This window comes from Phlebotomus papatasi, chromosome 2 (assembly GCF_024763615.1).
Source record: "Phlebotomus papatasi isolate M1 chromosome 2, Ppap_2.1, whole genome shotgun sequence".
NCBI lineage: Eukaryota > Metazoa > Arthropoda > Insecta > Diptera > Psychodidae > Phlebotomus > Phlebotomus papatasi.
Genome location: NC_077223.1, coordinates 109104007 through 109124166, shown reverse-complemented (window position 1 = coordinate 109124166; position 20160 = coordinate 109104007). Strand labels below are relative to the sequence as shown.

At 36.6% G+C, this 20160-nt stretch overlaps 3 protein-coding genes across 5 annotated transcripts in view; 2 read left to right on the top strand and 1 right to left on the bottom strand.

Moving 5' to 3' along the window:
• Nucleotides 1–4019, top strand: part of LOC129800767 (thrombospondin type-1 domain-containing protein 4) — a 67770-nt gene extending 63751 nt beyond the window's left edge. For both annotated transcript variants that reach the window (XM_055845388.1, XM_055845387.1), the window contains exons 10-12: nucleotides 1–168; nucleotides 258–585; nucleotides 3651–4019. In XM_055845388.1, the coding sequence (XP_055701363.1) occupies nucleotides 1–168; nucleotides 258–585; nucleotides 3651–3841 (687 nt within the window). In that variant the 3' untranslated portion in view covers nucleotides 3842–4019. The remainder of the gene's footprint in view (nucleotides 169–257; nucleotides 586–3650) is intronic.
• Nucleotides 4020–4041: 22 nt separating this feature from the next.
• On the bottom strand, nucleotides 4042–6061 carry LOC129800780 (uncharacterized). Its single transcript, XM_055845417.1, has 2 exons — nucleotides 5682–6061; nucleotides 4042–4375 (listed from the first exon to the last, which is right to left on the bottom strand). Exons 1-2 carry the CDS (start codon nucleotides 6043–6045, stop codon nucleotides 4065–4067), a joined length of 675 nt encoding a protein of 224 aa, XP_055701392.1. The 5' UTR covers nucleotides 6046–6061; the 3' UTR covers nucleotides 4042–4064.
• Nucleotides 6062–9020: 2959 nt separating this feature from the next.
• LOC129800765 (uncharacterized) lies at nucleotides 9021–19585 on the top strand. 2 transcript variants are annotated; one of them, XM_055845381.1, is made up of 8 exons: nucleotides 9021–9290; nucleotides 9641–9887; nucleotides 13908–14143; nucleotides 14213–14921; nucleotides 14981–15578; nucleotides 15637–15748; nucleotides 17137–18369; nucleotides 18884–19585. In XM_055845381.1, the coding sequence occupies exons 2-8, from the start codon at nucleotides 9671–9673 to the stop codon at nucleotides 19427–19429; spliced, it is 3651 nt and encodes a 1216-aa protein (XP_055701356.1). In that variant the 5' UTR covers nucleotides 9021–9290; nucleotides 9641–9670; the 3' UTR covers nucleotides 19430–19585. The 2 variants fall into 2 exon arrangements, with proteins under 2 accessions (XP_055701356.1, XP_055701357.1); XM_055845382.1 differs by having other exon boundaries at nucleotides 9027–9290; nucleotides 9663–9887.
• Nucleotides 19586–20160: the final 575 nt, after the last annotated feature.

Below are 20160 nucleotides of genomic sequence, written 5' to 3'. Positions count from 1 at the left end.
TGTTCCGTGGATTGCGGAGTTGGAGTTCAGTTCCGGCAGATCTTCTGCGACAGATCACCCCCAAATTCCGATCGGTGTGATCTCAAATTCACTCCGGACAACGTTCAGCAGTGCACTTCAGAAAAGAGATGCAATTTCGGTGAATGGTTTGCTGGGCCCTGGACTGAGGTAAGTGGAAAAGATCAAGGAGGACGTATAAGGAATAAATCTCCCCAATTAGGCAAGGGTTTAAGGGTTTTTATTTTAATTGAATCCAGTGCTCTGGAGATTGCTTCAATCTCACCCGATCTCGTCAAGTCTTTTGCGTGAGAGACGAAGTGATAATTCTAGATGAGAATTGCGATGAGTCCATAAGACCAAGCACCATCAAAGTCTGTAATCTGTCGGAAGTGAAGGAGTGCGGACCTAGATGGCTGTACTCTGAATGGACAGAATGCACAAAGGCTTGCGGAGAAGGAAGTCAGAAGAGAGTTGTGAAGTGCTTTGAGCCAAATATCCAACAAAAGCTGATGCAGGAGTCACAGGACTGTCTGTATTCGGAAAAACCGATAGCTTTTCGCAGATGCAACAGTCAACAGTGCGATGGTAATTTTATTTGCTTGACTTAAGCTTTGCCGTACCTTTAAAAAGATCCCAGACTATTTAGGAAGGTAGTACTGGACGTTTTGAATGATTTTAAGTCACGTCTTCTTAAAAATGCAATTTTGGGCGTAACCAAAACAATTTCATCCAATGGAAAATAGACCACGCCCCTAATAGAACTCAGAAGTTGTATTAAATCCCATAGTAGAGAACAAAAAGAGTATAAATGTAAGATAAATGTTTCAAACACTTTTTCTGAGACTTTTAATGCAAATCAGAAGCGATTAGCAATCGATATAGAAGATCTATTCAAAAATCACATACATTTATATAAACTTTTACAATTCTGGGAGGAACTTTTAATCCTTCAACCTTTTGGAATCACCCTAAATTCAATTGCGACCTATGAGAAAATGACGTAACCTCCAAACCTAATATGATAGACAAGGGAGACTATAAAGTGGATGATCGTCCGACCCCTTTCAATTGCTGTATCAACGATCCTTGAAGGCTTCAGAATTTTTTCTGCATACTAGATAGATTCTTCCCAGTTTGGAAAATGTTTAGCGTTGGCGTATTGTACATCTACGCAGAGACGAGTGGAACAGGTCCTGAAGCTGGGATGAACTTCTGCTGTTGTTCAACATGACGGTACTTAGCACTCTGCACTATCATATCCCTTGTATTTGGCAGCGCGCTTGTCTTCACAGTTCACACATTTTACAGTACCCTCACGTATCGGTCTAGGGCACTCACCACGTGCGTGAGTTGCGAGGCACTTAACACATCGGGATGTGTGTACACATGTTAACGAGGCATGGCTAACGTGCTGACAGTTCAAACACTGTATCAGGTTACCCGTCTTCTTTCAGAATTGTCACCATTGTGATTTGGAATCCATCTTTATCTGTAGATTCCTAACAGGAAAATCTTGAATGATTTTTCCTCTTCCTTTAGTATTATTAATCGTATCGAGATATATTCATTACAAAAGGTAATCATTTTACAATGTCCATATCCCGTGTTAGAAGAATCTGCTAGTCCGTTTATGGACTCACCCAGGAGCACCTTCCCCGCATTGTGAATGCTTCCTCCATGCTCCCGGAGTTGTTGGGCGTAGGCGGTGCATTATATTACGTTATTAACATATGAAAATTGTCTAAATTAGACATTCAGATCTTTGCACCGGGCGGGACTCGAACTCACAACAGTAAGTCGAGCCGGGGAATCGATCCGCCCAAGAGTCAACGGTCTTGCCTATTGCGCCACTGATTCCCCCTTCCCCTAGTGAGGAAAACGAGAAGCAGCTGCTATCGGGCAACACCGACAACTATCTTGAGTAGAAGATCCGCCATAATTTTTTTCCCTTTGCCGCAAATAACCTAAGAAGAAGCTACGCCACAGTGCATCATCCAACAAAAAGCCAATTTTTAAAGTTAATTTTGTCATTTGTTTAGTGTTTTTAGTTGAATTAAATTCTTTGTTGATACGTCAGTCTTAGAGTAAGGAAGGAAGGAATCTGGTCACTTCCTTCGGGATAATAAGATATTCCTCCTTTCCACAGGTATATACATTTAGCTGAAAGCTCAGGGACATTAGGGATCAGGGATATTCATGCTATTTGGTATCTTTATCACAGGAATTTGATATCATAGATGTGTGGAGGTTCTTTGGTATCTTATCACAGGTTAGATTCACACACATCCACCATTCGTATAAGATTGTATTTGCATATGTATTGCTCACATGAATTATAGCCTTAATCTGCAAAATCGTATTTCTAGCGCAAAACGCGCATAAAATCCCAACGGCAAAGACAGTCTATAAAAAATTGCAATATCTTAGGTGTTTTTTATGAGCTCTATAAGGGAAGGGGAGTGGCTCAAATATCATTGACGAGGAATTTTAAGCTCCACCCACATACAGATTTATAGATGTGACTTATGCGAACCTCAAGTCTAAGGCTTAGACCACACCTGTGCTTATAAAAAGTCGTGTAGTATCAGAAATTTTGTGTTGATAGTTCTAATGGAAACTGCAGATTGACGTGCTGATAACACTAATCCCGCTTATTCACGTTGCCATGATGAATATTTTTGCGCCAAAACAGACATAATAGAAAGAAAAACTCTCATAAAAATAAATTGGCTTCTTGATATCTTTGTCGGAAGACGGGTAGCTGTTCACTAAACACCCTTTTACTTGAATCTTGCGGAAATATGCAGAAATTTAAAGAAAATATCATTTCAAATGAGAAACTTCACAAATTGACAAATAACTCACTTGACAAAAGTCTGGCGGCGCTGCGATTGCGAAAAATCTCTAAAATGCGACAAAATATTTTCTTCTCTATTTTATCCTTATTAGCAGGTCGTGTCCCTTCTTGTAATATGTATTTTTGCATTCCTTATTAACCAAAATAGTGTTGTACAAAAGGGTTTTCCTCAAACCTATCCTGAATTTTGGGACAGCTCAAAAGAATATGAGTCTTCCAGCTCAAAATTTTATCCCAATGTTTTTGTTGTAATATCGACAATTATTCACAATTAACCCAAATAACTGTATTCAAATAAATTATTAAAAGGATTTTCTTGTGAAAATGACTTAACTCTAAGAAATTAAACAATTTTCACATTAAAAAACCTCTCATTTTCTCTACGTGAATTTTCGCGGCATTTCGAAGAATCCCAACTGGCACCACCAAATTCACTTCGGCTTTTATTTTAGCTCAGGCCTGGCTTAGACATATGGCCTAGATCAGAGGCGTGCAAAAACCGTTGAAACCGAATAAACTTCAAATGAAACATGTACGTCAATGGTCAAAACGCTACTATAACAAACTTATTTTGACGTTAATTCGGTTTCAACGGTTTTTGCACACCTCTGGCCTAGATGATGTAATTGTAATTCAATAAACCAAACCCCTAAAGGGGCGTGACTTAAATCTATTTCTGTATGGAATTTATTGAGATAGTCCAGTACTACTTTCTTGGATTCTGGTGATCATTTTACATGATTCTTTGGAAGTGATTTGAGGCAAGAAGTTTCAGGGATGATTTTCTTTTTAGGCCACGCCACAACAGAACAGTATTCAGAGCCTCGCGTGGATCTTGTGCAGAATGATGTTGTGCAGGAATGCAAGGATGACTTCCCCAACTGTCACTTCCTGATCCATCAGACAAGGTTGTGTAGTCACTCCTACTACAGCACTCACTGCTGTCTCACGTGCAGAAAAATCGAGGAGCATTATCACAATTGAGTCTCTTTAAAACAGAGAAAGGCATCTTAGATAGACACATAGTTTAATAATCACAAATTTGTATTGTGTTTCATATAGATTTTTTTTGTAAATTATTTTTCAAATGATTTGCTTCTTTTCGCGCTCAATATCCTGCCATAATCAGCATTAATACAAACACTTCATTTCTATCTATAAATTGATCTTTTATTGATGAGCTCAAGGATGATCTTTGAGTGGGATTTTAGTCCCTCTGGACAATGTTCCTGAGTTGCTCGTAACCATTTCTCAGGGCAGCGATTGAGGAGAAAAATATCGTGAAAATCCCAAAGATTTTGAGCATCCAGCAGAGCTCTGTGGATGCGATATTTCTCACCCAGCGCTTCTCGTAGCCGTAATAGAGGGAAGCCATTCCCAGGACAAATGTACAGAGGGCCATGAGATTGTGGAAGAATCTCTGGAAAACTGGACGGATGAATCTGGATAGTTCCTTGGAGTAGAGATTGGTAAGGCCATTGACTAATGTGACAATGAGGAATACTCCTGAAGCGAGTCCTGGAATGAAGTTTAAAAAAGCAATGTGAGGTTATAGTTTAACGTTTAACCTCAAAAATATTTTTTAAAAAAGAAATTTGTTAGAATTTCTGATTTTTTCCTTCAATTTGTGATTTTTCTATTCAGTTTTATTGAGATCTAGGAAAAGCAAGTAAAAATGAGCAAACTTTGCCAAAAGGCAAATAAAAGTACTTTAAAATTACTTGTTTAAATATAAGGTTATGTTGAACTTAACCTCAAAAATGTCAAATGTGTTGTAGATCAAATATCTGATTACTCCTTTTATTTGCAATTTTTCTATTTTTATTCCAATTTAGAGCCAAGAAATGATATAAAATTCAGAAATATTTTTCAATAAGCTAGTAATTTCTCCATAATTGAGGTTATGTTGCACCTAACCACAAAGAAGTAAAATTTATTTTACATTCTTAAAAAAATCCATCTAAAACTTTAAATATAGTCACATGGCTGGTAAATTCTTCAAAATTCTTTATTAAAGTTTGAGGTTATGTTGAACTTAACCTACAAGATGTCACACTATATGATAGTTGATAATATTTCTGATTGTTCCTTCTATTTACAATTTTTCCTGTTTAATCTGATTGGGAGCCAGGAAAATAAATAGGCAACAGAAGTCTATTGCTATGGGTTAATATCTTCTTTAAAAGAGAGGTTATGTTCAATTTAACCTCAAAAACGCAAGATATATTTCATGTTGGTTAAAAGAATTGATACTGAATTGAAAAGAATTGAATTTTTCCTGTTTAATCTAATTGGGAGCCAGGAAAATAAATAGACTACAGAAGTCTATTGCTATGGGTTAATATCTTCTTTAAAAGAGAGGTTATGTTCAATTTAACCTCAAAAACGCAAGATATATTTCATGTTGGTTAAAAGAATTGATACTGAATTGAAAAGAATTGAATTTTTCCTGTTTAATCTAATTGGGAGCCAGGAAAATAAATAGACTACAGAAGTCTATTGCTATGGGTTAATATCTTCTTTAAAAGAGAGGTTATGTTCAATTTAACCTCAAAAACGCAAGATATATTTCATGTTGGTTAAAAGAATTGATACTGAATTGAAAAGAATTGAATTTTTCCTGTTTAATTTAATTGGGAGCCAGGAAAATAAATAGACTACAGAAATCTATTGCTATAGGTTAATATCTTCTTCAAAAGAGAGGTTATGTTCAAATTAAACCTCAAAAATGCAAGATATATTTCATCTTGATTAAAAAATTTATACTCAAACCTTAAAAAATAATTGCCTAAAACTTTTCCAAAGAAAAATTTCATTTACTTGCCAAGTTTTGCATGAATACTCCTAAAGTGCCTATTCCTGTTCCTGTATTCCACAATCATCCCAGTCAGAGCAAAAATTGCCCCCAAAGCCTGAAGAACCCAATGCAATATCGTCTTCGTTCTTCTGGTAAAGAAATACGACCAAACATTGCCAGGAGCAAGTGCCAGAATCCCTTCAGCCATTAGCAACTGATATCCCAGAGCACACAGAATCGCATGGAGAGTGAGGATGCTGTAGCCCGTCTTGAAAGCACCGTAAGTCATGTAGATGGATACGAATCCCACAAGAATGTGATTGAGATTGTTGAACAGATTCACACAAACTTCCCCGACGGTAGGGGACTTCTTCTCACTGATTTTCTCCATGGTTTCCTGGTCTGAGAACCTGCCTCACTGAAACCCTCAATTGGCTTGCTCTCAGCATTTTATACGACCAATTCAATTTTATATCAATCTTTGATTGGATCAATTGTTGAAGAAATCTTGCTGAGAGATAAGAATGGAGTACTGAGAAGAAGGTGCACGTAAGTCTTATCAGTCTCATGATTTCTTTTACTGCGAAAGCGTGATTTTGAAGTTCATTGAGTAGTTTTGTGTTATTGTTTTTGGGCTATTCAACAGGTTCTAAAGAAATTTGTTCAATTTTAGCTAAAAAATTTGAGAATCGGGAACAAATAAAAGTACATAAAAATATATTTGAGATTTTTCTATAGTGGTACGTGGACGTTAAAAATTCTACAAATTCAAATTTTCAACAATATATGCTTTTTTAATTTAAAACTGTTGAAAAATTCTAAAAATTACCACTATTATAGTATGATTATAGTTTTTCATATTATTATAGTGTGAAAAAATACACAACTTTATGGTATTTTTTGTCACATGATCAAAAATTAACAATATTATAGTTTGATAATAATTTTTCACACTATTATAGTGTGAAGCCTAGTATATTTCAACCAAATTTGTTGAATTTTTAAACAAAAATTGTTGAACTTTCAGACAAAAGTTGTTGAATTTTTAAACAAAAGTTGTGTAAAAATTGTTGAATTTTCATTTAAGACATATACTTCAGTCGAGATGCTTTTCATTGTGCAAAGTCATATAGAACATCAAATATTTATATGCATAATAAGTATATCGTGAATATCCGAGCATCAAATGTAATTATCTCGCATTATGGCCTCTACATATTGGGAGCAATTTTTGTCAAAAATTGCTTTTTTGAAAGAAATTTCCTGCAGCGTTGTAGGGGGAAACGTCAAATTTCTGTCAAAAACGCAATTTTTGACGAAAATTGCTCCCAATGTGTAAACGCCTTTAGGGAAAATCCTGAGTACAGGAAAAAACATTACAAATGTCTAAAAATGCAAAAAAAACTAAAATAAACGAAATGCTAGTTTAAAATGCATTTTGTCCTTATCTATCAAAATCTCGCGTTAAAGTAAAGAAAAAGTTTTTTTAATTCCCTCACTTTCCGTGGCGTCTAATTGTTCTAAAAAAGGCTTTCTTGGTGCCCATAAAGCTCTCAAAAAGCATTTTGCTCTTATACTTTTGCAAGATTTCGTATTGAAATAGAAAACGACACTGTAAATTCCTTCAGGTCCTTTTTGGGGGCGCCTAATTTCTTGCAGAGCTTTCTTAGCGCTCCTCTTGGCTCCTAAAACGCATTTTGTCCTTATATTCGTTCAAAATTTTGAGTTGAAATAAAAATATATTTCAAAATATTAAGTATACGCACAGCTCAAGTATGAGATGGTTCAGTATATGTATAAAACTGGTACTTCTCAAATATTGTGCATGAAATCTGCATAGCTCAAGCATAAAACGGTTAATATTGTGTTGAAAACACGCACAGCTGTTAAACATAAAACGATTACGATTAAGAAAACTGTTGAATATTTAGAATCAATTTTGTTTGAGCCATGCAGGACTTATGCACAATTTTATCCATTTTATTCTTGAGCTGTGCTCGACTTTACTGGTTTTGATGAGCACCATCTGTTTTAAGAAGTCTAACCGCTGTGCATGTTTTCAGTAGAATCTTAACCATTTCATGATTAAGCTGTGCATGTTTTCAAAATAATCTTAATCAAAATACTAATTCTTCAAAATTTTGATTTTTACTGTTGATCAACATTGAGTACTACATTCCTTGAAAAGGAGAGCTTCCGCTTTTGCGTTTAACTTTTATTAAAAATAATTAAAATTTCATTGCATTTTTAAAATTAAACCTGTTAAACTCAAAATTAAAAGTTAAGTTTTTCAAGAAATATAGTAGTCAATGATACTGATAAACAGTAAAATCTCCCGCTCGAACAATTTTTACAGTGGTAAGGGCGCCTTCGCGTAAAACCGCACCCCCTACAAAAGTGTCTAGATACGCCACTGGTCTGGCAAAACTTTACAAACAATTGACAAAATTTTACGAACAAAAAACGTTCGTTATGTAATCATTTTACAAACAAAGTTTGTGAAAAACTACAAACATTAAAAAAAAAAAACAATTTTACAAAATATTTTTTCTCTGTAGTATTGGAATCATATATCAATTCAATTTTTTTTTTTCAATTATATAATATATTTCTCCTCAAATCTTGCTTAGTTGCGTCTGCCGCCGACTTACCACTACCGATCTCATCATTTCCATTTGTATCTTTTTATTATGAAGTCTAAAAACTTTAACTCCTTTTTACAAACTTTTTGTTTCTAATGAGAAGGGGTCTATCGAGGCAAAGTACTTTATATTATTTCATTGACTTTATACACAGAAATTATTGTTTTTCTTTATTAAAAAAAATCTGAGTTATATGGCGTGTTTGTTGCCTTTTAGACATAATTAATTTGTCAGTGAAAATTTCGTGATACAAATGGTCGAATTGGACTTTTCCGCCGGAACATCCTAAATCCGTTATTTGTCTTTCTAACGCCCTAAAACACAAAAATTCCTCAATCCCTTGCTCAATTCTAATCTCTTCAATAAGATTTATTTGTGGTGGCCTCTTCGTCAGATTATCGCAAAAATTATTCCATACACGCAAGTGCTATTTTAATCCTCTCTCCTTTTATGACTTCATCGCCTTTAACCATAAAGCCTCCTGCTGCGAAAGAGGATGTTTTATGGGATTGTCCGGAGGAAAATTGATTTGCTATCGCTGCTGAGGAAGTTCCAGGGAGAGCACTATTTATCTAAGTGATTGATCTGCCAAAAAGAGGCTTGAGGCATTTCCTCGGCGGAATTAAATATGCACCAAAATGCGATGCTCCTAGGCCATTCCTTTGCCATCAGGAGTCTAGTGCTGCACATGCGTGGAGTTTATTGGGGAAAAAAACATTCAATATTTAGGAGGGATATGTGGAAAATTCACAACAAAGTTACTAGTCAGTTTTCAGCTTTGGACTTTGAGGGAATTACTAAGCGAAATTGCCGGATAAATTATTTTAAATTTTAGTGAAAAAGTTATTTGTTGAATTGTTGAGTTTATTACTGTGCCAGGAGTTTGTTTATTGTCTTTCCTGTGGAATTGTTTAGCATGACCAAGTGGAGTTTTCCGCTTGATTAGTGATTCTTGTGTGCAAATTTTCATGAATTTTTCATCAAATTGATCGAGGTAATAAACCACAATTTTTTTTGCCCTTCTCTTGGCACAAAACAATCCATTTCAGAGGACAAATTGGACACTTAAGGGAGCAATCAATTTCACAAATTTGTCCAGGATAATTGATTTATTTTCGCGATTGGTTACGTCACTCTGTAAACATTCTTTGCACAATGGGATCTATTTTTTTTTCTTGTCCTCACGAGGGTGGAAAGTCGATGATGGGTGGAATGGATAGAATTTCTATGTCCTTTTTTTTATGTTTGAGCCAACAATTGAATTGGAATTTTTGTGTGTGCAGAAGGAGCGCCTCGTAAACCACTCCTTGGATGAATAAATGTGTCGTTGCTAATTGAATTTAGTATTTTTCCTGGTCCCCCGGAGGAATCGCAATGGTGCGGGTGCTTTCGGTGTATCAATTTGAGGAGGGGAGCGAATTGACCATTGCGGATGACATTAATGCCTCCTGCCTCGTGCCTCCGGATCGGATTGCCCTTGCCACTTCTGGCCTCGATGTGGAGATACGCAGCCTTGCTAATGATAGCACAAAGGACTTCTTCACATTTCCCGCTGTGGATGAAATTGAGGAGATTCACTACTGCAGAAATGGTGAGATTCCATTAAACCTCCCTCTTATTCTATTAAAAATCTCTTTAAAAAGCTCTTTGCTTAATTGAAGACTTAAGAGCCATTTCCCTTCATCTTGCTCATGAATTTATTTTCAGCATCTTTGGTCCAGTTAGGGTAAATGTCCTAATTCAAAACCATTTCCAGACGCTTTAACTTTAACAGAAGATTCATTATATTAAGAAGTTCATATTTTTTCTGAAGAGAATTACATAAATTTGCTCCTTGACTCTTCTAGATTGTTACTGTTTAGTGAAAATTCTTTAGATATAATTTGAAAAGTTCTTAAATACAAGAAAGATACGCGACCGTAAAATGCTTCTATTGGAAACAAATTAATCCAAATGGAGACAAGTGAAAGTTTCTAATTGGAGACAAACAGTGTAAGTGAAACCGCGACGAAAGGCTTCCAAAACCTTGTTGAGTTGCTCCTGAGTGCAAAATTTGTTCTTATTCCTGGTCTTTTCTCCTTTCAATGACGTTTCCATTTGGAGTAGCGAAAAATTTCCATTTGGAGCAGGTTTTGAATTAACTTAATTTACCCTAAATGGAAAAATCGCGCAATAAAAAAGTACTTTTAGTCAGTTTACACATTTCAGACTTTAGTTTAGTCAGACTTACACATTTCTATTAAATGTTAGTTTTCATCAATTGTTGATAATTCCGTGATAATGTAGTGTAAATATCTTACGAAAAACAGAAGAAATTCACATTATTCAAAGGCATGAACGTTCGAAGGGAGAGCACTTCCCCCTAATCAAATTTTGTCAGCAGAAAATCAAATTTGCTCAATTGAATTTATATAGCTACTCTGAAAAAAATGTTTTGTCAAATTAACAAGACAAGTTTTTAAAAAGGATGTTCTTCCATACAGAATATGGAAAACTTTTGTCAAATCGGCGGACAACTGGATCTTGTTAAAAGTTGGTCAAAAGGGTGTTTTTCCATATAAAATGCAAGAAAAAGCTTTGTCAAATTGGTAAATAGCATCCTTTTGACAAAATTTCAACAAAATCCATTTGTTCGTTTAACAAGACATTTTTTTTTCAGAGTATCAAGAAAATTTCTTCAAATCGCTCCTTGGAAATTACAAGAGGTCAACTCACTTTTTGGCGATTTTGAGGTTTTAATGCACTCAGACAGAGAATTTAATAAAATTTCAGATGATATGAGTCAATTAATTTCGTTATTAGAAAAGTTTTTCAAAATTTTAATCTTTATGATTGCTTGCGCGGTTTTCTTTGAAGTCGAGGGGTACAAAATAGATTTATCGTTCAAATTTTTGTGAAACAAGGGACAAACTCAAGCAACTTGATCCTTTGTCATTCTAATTTCATGAAAATTTGCGCATCATTTAGAATGACAAAGAGCTAACTTATAAAAAAAAAAACATATTTTGAAAAATAAAAATATGTATGTTCCGTGTTTATAATAATGCTCATACAAATAGAAAATAATTAAAGAATTACTTTCATGCTGCCTCCTGAAAAATGGCTCAGATTGAGTTGGCCCCTTGCAATTTCCAAGGACCGAAATCAAAGATTAAATGTGCAACAATCAGCCTCAATTTTGTTTAAAGTTACTTCTCGAAACTTCCTAGTTAGTAAAACAAATTAAAAATAATATTCGGATTATTAACCAATCTTGCTAAATTAAATAATGAAAAATAGGTGTGATTATGTAAAAATCGAAAACAACAGTAATGTTTTAATCCGAAAAAATATTAAATTTGAGAAACAAAAAATTAAATTAGATCAGACAAATTTCAATTGGTTCAGTAATGGCCCTGACTTACGTTTTAGTTCAGGAAAATTTCATTAAGTCGAAATTCAACTCCTTTCTTTCTAACGCGCTTTGCGTATATCTATCCCATTTTTTCGCACTCTTCTTCTTCTTTTAACCATCACAACAAATTCAATTTTCAGTAGACTCTCGCTTAATCGGCTCTTTTTCAATCGGGCGAAAAATTTTGTTGACAATTTTCACGTTTAATTATGAAGCTAATTTGCTCAAATTCGCTGTAGTTCTTCTTATTTTATCGTGATTATTTATAATTGAGCGCTTTTTGTGGAATTTACAAAGGTTTTGACGCCCAAATCTATTGACAAACCGGATGACATTTCGCCCCAAATGTCCATTTGAGAGAGAGTCTACTGTAGTTCAATACAATTTTGAGTGTGAAAGAATACGATAGAAATATAGAAAACGTTTGAGAAAAAGGAATGTGAATTTTGATACTACAAAATTTTCCTGAGCTAAAACATAATGCCCAAAGAATTAGATAAGAAATATTACATGAAATCAAAATTTTTATCCTTTTCTTTCACAAACATTTTACTTATGTCTTTCTCATTCCATCGCTCTTAAAAAAGCCGTAAAAAGCCTGCAAAACGTTTGAGACAGAAAATGATGTGAATTTTGATTTCATTAAAATTTAACATTATAATTTCATGGCACCGGCACATCTTTTAGATCAGGAAAATGTCATGAAATCAAAATTCACGTTCCTGTTTTCTCATACGTTTTGTATATGTCTATCTCATTCTTTCGCACTCCAAATTCGATTGAGCTAAATTGGATTTGGATTGGACTGATGTTTAAAAGAAGAAGAAGAGTGCGAAAGACTTAGATAGACGTATGCAATAGGTTTGAGAAAGAAAGGGATGCGAATTTGGACTTTATGAAATTTTCCTTCTCTAAAAGGTGTGCCGGACTCATTATGGCTCCACTCCAGCACACCTTTTAGATCAGGAAAATTTGATGAAGTCGAAATTCGAAACCCTTTCTTTCTCACATGTTTTGCATCTATCTCATTTTTTGCACTCCATATTCGATTGAGCTAAATTTAATTTGGAGTGATTTTTAAGAGAAGAGTGCGAGGGGATGAAATAGATATGAGAAAGATAGGGATCCAAATTTCGACTTCATGAAATTTTCCTTATCTAAAAGGTGTACCAGAACCATTAATGACTAATTTGAACGATCAACTGACTAAATAATATTTTATTGTTTTACAGCATGATGAAGCCAAAATTTTATGCAAATTATGCATTTTTTTTTTTAAACATTGAAATATGAAATTTTTTAGATGTTTTTTCTCAAACAAAAATTACGTGCTGGAGATGTCCCGCTAATAAGGGTGTGTTGTGACACAGAGCTTCAGTAATTAATTACTAGGTCCGCAATTTTGTAATATTTTGTCGAAAAAAGAATTTAAATACTGTATTAACTACGTAAAAACCTAACCTATACTAAAAATTTCATGTTAATTCGGATAGTTCTTTTTCCTCAAAAAAAAAAATAGAAAAAAACATCGTGTAAAGAGTTCATTTTGGAGTTCTGATTAGGGGAACCTCCTCAAGGGGGGAGTCTGAATTAGAAGTCCAAAGATGCCCACAAGTCTGTTCGGCTTTCCAGTGCTTTCATCTATTTCTTCGAAAGTACATAGTTCTAATTGGCTTCTGAAATTTTTGTACTTTGTTCTCAGATAGTTTATCTATTGATTGAATTTAAGCAATGAAAAATAAATCGATACGTTGTTGACTTTGCAATTCACACTTCCCCCTTAAGTCTCTTTCAGTAGGCAACTCTTAAAACGTAAATCTTACGTTATTTCTACGTTAGTTTATTAAAGCATAATTTAATTTTTTGAATCATTTCTAAAAATGTCTTTCAAAACTTACAGAATAAATATTAAATAATAAATAAAATGAATTTACATAAATAAATTACAAGTTTTCTCATCATTGTAACTGTTTCGAAAGTATTACGTCAGTGTTCCTAGTCTTCCTAAATTTTATTTACTACAATTAATGAAATAAAGATAAGTTTTCCTTAGAGTAAATTACGGAAAACTTCCTTATTTTTCACCAAATTTAAAGGTCAGTGTTTAATGACTTCTTTTTTTATGTTTAATGATTTATTCATTAATAAATTCATAAGTTCGTGGTAAATCCTCCTGGTATTCTCCTGAGATATTTTCTTGTCCTTCCTAATTCTTAGGGAACTACTTGTTGATGATTGAGAGCAAGAACGACAATCGCAACATAAAGTGGCGAATTGTTCGTATCTACTGCAACTGGGATGCAGATCCTGGGCACAAATCAAAGTCAATGGCAATCCTAAGGGCGAGAATTGCCGGCAAAGTGACTCCCTCTGATAAATACATAAATTCTGAGGATGTGGAAATGATTGAGTTGCCCCTGAAGACTCAGCCACGTTGCGTGGCATGTTGTCAGGTAATTAATCTTGTCTCTGCTAAGGCATTCACACTGAGCGTGCTAATTAATTAAATAATGCTCGAGCAGGTGACGGGAAATATTGCCATTGTGGCGGGAAATAAGGTGCTCTTCTATCAGTTTAAATCCTGCAAAACGGACACGGGCAGGCACAATTACATTGACTTTGTCGAGGTTCCATTCTTCGTGGAGCTAAGTTTCTCACCTCAGAAGATTTCATTGGCTGAGGGAGTTGTCGCGTGCATGAATGACTTCACCTTCAATCTCTTCAAAATCACTGAAGTTTATGAGCCGAGTATCAGTGTTGATATCTCTGATGAGAGCTTCTCTTCGGATGCCAGTGGATCCCTCAGGATCAACACCAAGGACACTCTGGACTTCCGCACAATCTGCAAGCATAGCACGATCAATAGGCAGAAGTTTAGAGTTGATGTTGGGAGTGATTGTGATGAAAATGGGACCAATATTGGTGATATCCGTCCTGAAATAGTTCACGATATGCTCATCATTCTGAGATCCCTGCAGGACTCTGAAACGCTCTCGAAGTACACGATCAAGCCTTTGCTACAGCTGCGGCTTCCTTGTCCAGTTTCCCAAAAGCCCATCTTCGACTCCTTCAAGAGCATGTCCATCAACCCTTTGTACATGCGGAGGGAAATGTGTCCGGAAAAGAACTGTGAGAACATTTTCGGCTCGAAGTATTCCCGCAACTTTGTAAGTGTAGCTCTTGTGGTGGCTACTCAACAAGATGGATATCTCTATCAGTTCTATAACAATGGTGAGAAGCCTTGAAGCCCTACCCAGCGAAAGTTCTCATAAAGAAATTTCTCATTCCAGATGAATGGCGCCAGAACACCGACATTCTCGCTTCCTACTCCTTCACAGCCCCAATTGTTGACCTCGTTCTCAAAGATTCTGTCCTTCATGTCCTCACGGAAACCGGTGTTGAGACCTACACCCTCCGGATTGGTCAGAAAATTTTCTACAGTCCCTGCGAATACTTCCTCAACTACTCAACTACTCTCGATGTCATCGGACCAAATTTTAATGATCCCATTTGTTTACTCGGACTCCATTCGATACCAGCAACTGAGAAAATCCTCTCCTCCCATGGGAATCTTATAATCTTCTCAAAGGACCGAAGGACCAATTCTTCTTGGAAAGTCAAACTCCTCCAGGAGCCACGAACTGAGATTCTCTACAGAAATATTGAAGGATATGCCCTTAAGCATAGAGCTGAGAATCCCAAAGTTTTCCTGCATCTCATGGGAGAGATTCACATAATGATCCGCACAGCCAATGAATTGGCCAGAGTGGCTCCCCTCGAGAAGATGAAGAATCAAGTTCCTCTGACAGTGTTCTCCGATCAGGGAGATAAAGAAGTTGAGAATTTGTTTCTTGAATCCTGCAGAACACTCGCGGATTTCTTTGTCTTGTAAGTTTTCCGTGAAACTATGTTCAGCTCGAAGGTTTTTCATGCGTATCTCTTGTAGGTCAGCCAATGAGGAGGAATACTACATGGCTCTGCCATACTACTTGATGGGGAAGCTTTCAGTGGCTGACATCTTCAACAGATGCATTCAGTTTGAGCAGCTAGGAGTTTATGTAAGAATCTGACCTATGAAATTAATTATGACGGCTCGGAGGACAGGATTTTCTTTTTATAGAATTCGACTTTGAATTTTGAGTGTGAGAATCACATAAAGCTTCTCGTTACTTTAACGAATGAATCTTGCGGATTCTAACAACGCTAACAACATTTACTGATTTAGGTAGCTACAACGTGCCTTGCACTAACCTCCTTCAATCCTGGACACTATTCACTACTTCTTTGCATCGTTTTCCGGAGCACCCTCTCGTCCTTGTTCCTTCAGGCTCACTAATAAGTAGCTCTCCGGGCATTCATTCAGTTGACATTCGGTGGATGTATATCCAGTTGATTTAGCTCGCTCTGATTGTGGCCATAATGTCTTATAATGATTTGCATCTCATGGCTCGTACGGATACACTTGAGTTCAAAGATCCATCCCAGCATTTGCCCCTCGAAGATTACTAGCGCTTGCTCTCCAGGTTAGATCATTGACACTAGAGTGTAGATTGTTAGGGCTTTCCGACTGGCGTTGGACAACTAGGCTCAAAAGAGCCCTTTGTGTCCCCTATTTTCCATAATTCCTGCATCCGTCTGATCCATTTTATTACAATTAATTTTCCTTGGTAAATGATAAGATGTTCTTTACATTAACAATGCTTAAGTCATCCAAATCAATCACCCTTCTTCCTAATATCTTCTGTCTCGAAAGTGCCAGAGTCGGACAATCGCACAAGATATGTTTTACACTTTCCCTACTGGAAGAACACCACCGACAATTTGGTTTGTCCACCATATCCATCTTATGCAGATGTGCATTCAACCAGTGTCCCAGTGACACTACCTTGAAACCATAAAAGAGAATGAGCCTCACCATGGCTTTATATTATAATCTTCGATGACCGGGAAACGTTTCGAGGACGAAACATTGTTGATAGAACATGAGAGCACCTATTCCCTGCTGCAATCCGCTCATTAACCTCCATCTTCACACTAGCAGGAGAGATGTACAACCTTTCTTACTTGCACTACAACCAATTGCTAATCTTGACCTAACTCAGGGACCTATTCTAGCGTTGTACTTCACGCCTTTGGTCTAGCAGAGACTGGATCAACCTCGTTTCCTCGAAGTATAGAGTTTACCCCTAAAGACTTTCTAGGCTCGACGCCCTCCTTTTTAATATGCTAGCTTCGATTCCGTACCCTCTTTTGCGTACTCAATGTGAGAAAATTGCTTTTTAACTTCTAGATCAAGTAAGAGATCCTCCCACTTACAAAGGCAAATGCAGACTGACTTCATAGAAAAAAGATAGAAAAAATGACGTTTACTGAGGGATGCGCAACTATAAATTATTTCAAATTTTAGTGACCGGTATAACCGTTTTTCTCGACTTTTCTGTTCCAGTCCATGGGAGGGATAATTTACACCCTTAAGCAATTATTCCTACGCCTGCAACCAGGCTCAGAAGAGATGACCTTCATCTCCACCAGTATGGTGAGATCAACTTCAATGCCGGACAATAATAATGGCAATGAGATGCGTCTGGATCGAGATGGAGGCTTCATGAAGATCCTCTTCGATCTGCTGCTCAAGTACGCTCCTAGAGACATAACTTCTATCGCTTTGCAATCGAGCACCTTCCTCAATCGCATGGGTGACCATATCCTGGATTTCCTCGAAGGTTGTCCGGAGAAGACTAATGAGGAGAAACTCTGCGTGGCTCTGCAGTTGGTGAGGAAGAAACGAGCCTCTGTGGCCAGAAACCTGATAGAATCTATCGATCCTGGGAGTTTGTTGGCGATTCTCAGCAAGAACTGGACCATCTTGTTTGAGACATCGATGAATCACAAGAACGGACATTCAATTGTGATTTTCTCTGAATTTACTGAACATTGTCTGCTGATGTCGCAACTGGACACCATTCAGCGACTCACAGCTTCGGTTCTGAAGTATTTGCTAGTTAATCTGCAAGTACTACCCTTTGAGGTGCTCCTTAAAATGCTCATTGACTTCACATCGCTCAGAATTGGCTTTGCCGGAAGTGACATTGGGAAGAACATCCTCATGCTAACCCTGGAGCTGTATTTGATGGATTACGCTGAACAGAAGAAACTCTGTGCAGATCAGTCAGAATCCACAGATTCTGCCTCATTCATCGTCACAACATCCACCATCAGCAATGCCACACGAAGTGGCCAGAATCAAGAAAGCTCCCGCAAAATGTCCTCCTCCATGGCTTCAGATGTGGACACAGCTCTCTCAATCTTCGGCTCAACGGCAACAGGGAAAGCTTTGAAGATTCTTGTAAGGTCACATTTGGGCTTCCTGAGCAGCCAAAGTGGCACTCAGAAGAAGGATTCAGACTCCAAGGAAGCATCAGTTGCAGACTTTGAAATCCCTGAAAAGGAAATTGATGCGCTGTTTGAGAGTCTCAAGAAAACTCAAGAGATTCTCAAGGAAAAATGCGGAGCTGCTGTTGATGAGCCGATTCTGTTCATGGACAAGCGATGGAACTACCTGAATCTCATGCCACCGCTTCAAGCTAATTTCCTGGACTACCTTGTTAAGCCCAAAAGGGAGGATATTCAGGAAAACCCGATGGAATTGGACACGAACGTTGCTTGTTTGAAATTGCAGGTAAGATTTCAAATTTTTGAAATTATAGCATCTTCAAAAATTAATTTTTAAGCATGCTATAATTTAAATTGAAAATTTATAGCAAAATATTTGAGTTAAAATTTTCTAACTTGCAATTTTTGTGTAGAAAATTTCACCGGCATCGCTTAAAAATCTTAAATAATTTTTTTCCTTAAAAATATTTTCTTATTAATCAGAATGTTCTTCAGAAATTATGACCTAAACTAGATGTTCATAGAATTATTTTCACAAATTGAGGTTATTAAATTACTTAAATTCAAATGTATTTTACAGAGGTTATGCTGCTGCACAACCTTAAATAAAACGATTCGGAATTTTATGGAGAACAAACTTCAATATGTTCCAAAGGTTCCAAATTGTTCAAAAAAAAATCGCTTTTGTAATCTATAACCTCAAATAACAGACCGAAAAATGGATTTTTTTTTTGGACCAACTATTCTAAAATAAGAAGCAAAATAACCTATTTAAAAATGATGAGAACTTCAATTTTTAGGCCCTTCTGGCGAGCGGAGAACTCCCTGAAGAGACTATGAACGAGGTATCTCAGTTCATCTGCTCCCATCCAAATCTCATTGGAATTGAGAGCATAATATCTTGCTTGCTGCACGTCCCCGAGTGCACAGAGTTCCTCGTGAATGTTTGTCCTCAGTGCGTGCTGGAATTTGGGAAGGATCGCTTTAGTCGAAACGAAGACTGGGCTTTCCTCATCAACTGCCTTCAGGTACAGACATCTCGAGCTGGAGACGCTACAGAATCCAATGGTGGACTTCTTCTCTTCTACCATCGGCTCCTCAAGGAAGTTCTCGAGTACATAGCAAATACCAAGCCCCTGGAGACAGTCATGAAGATCTTCCCTGAGCACGAGATCACTCAAATTCCCGACAATGTGGCCGGGAAGACGCATCCAGGGCATCATCCGCATGAGCAGAGTGCCTTCATCCAGTACATCAGGGTGTCGGTGGAGAAGGAACGAGCCAGGAAGCTGAAGCAAGTGATTGTGGCCAAGAGCAACACTTTGAGCGCCAAATTGCATTTGTAAAGTGGCGTGAAAAATTTTTTCTATAGCACAAATTGTAGATGAATTGATGTTAATGTTTTTTGGTTACATTTTTTGGACAAATTCTATCCCGTAATTATGGATTTTCCAATAGAGGAAAATGTTGAGAGGAAAATTAATAAATCAAAAATCCAGTGATGAACTTGTTTTAGCTTGTGGTAAGTGAGGTTCACAGTGTAAGTCAACTAGAACGCTTGAAATTTGGAATTTGGGTTTGAAGTTGAACCTGGGGAATCTTGTGAATTTTGTTGTTCTGTGAATTAGTTTTTGATGATTACTGTAATTTTTCAGCGCCAATGTCATGAAATTATGATTTTGCAGTAGCTAAATGCATTCGGTCTACTACTGGACTAAACTACTTGAAATTTCAACTCCATTTGTGTTTGTGTGTTTTTAGATTTATCAATATTACAGGGAGTTCCGGCTTGAGAGAAAACGGACTGTAAGAATTTGATAAGAAGTACTTGGGAGCTCATTTATAAAATTCTTTTTGAAATGCCCCTAAATGTATGCAAATACTTCACGCGGTAAATTTGAAATACATTTTTTATGAACCGTTGGCGATGAAAATAGGCGCGGAAATTGGCGCGGAAAATGTTTTGTATACATCACGGCGTTTCTATACTTTTCCCAAAGATATCTCCTGCAGATATGCAATTTTACTGCGTCACTAGAATTAATTCACGGGCTTTTTTCGGTCCCGAAAAAATCTT

Excerpts from the sequence above, each read along its gene's own strand:
- LOC129800780 (XM_055845417.1), bottom strand. The coding sequence starts at position 6,045 with ATGGAGAAAATCAGTGAGAAGAAGTCCCCTACCGTCGGGGAAGTTTGT. Across the intron at positions 4,376-5,681 it reads GAGTATTCATGCAAAACTTG|GACTCGCTTCAGGAGTATTC; the intron begins GCAAGTAAATGA and ends ACTTCATTCCAG.
- LOC129800765 (XM_055845381.1), top strand. The coding sequence starts at position 9,671 with ATGGTGCGGGTGCTTTCGGTGTATCAATTTGAGGAGGGGAGCGAATTG. Across the intron at positions 14,922-14,980 it reads CTATCAGTTCTATAACAATG|ATGAATGGCGCCAGAACACC; the intron begins GTGAGAAGCCTT and ends TTCTCATTCCAG. Across the intron at positions 18,370-18,883 it reads TTGCTTGTTTGAAATTGCAG|GCCCTTCTGGCGAGCGGAGA; the intron begins GTAAGATTTCAA and ends TTCAATTTTTAG.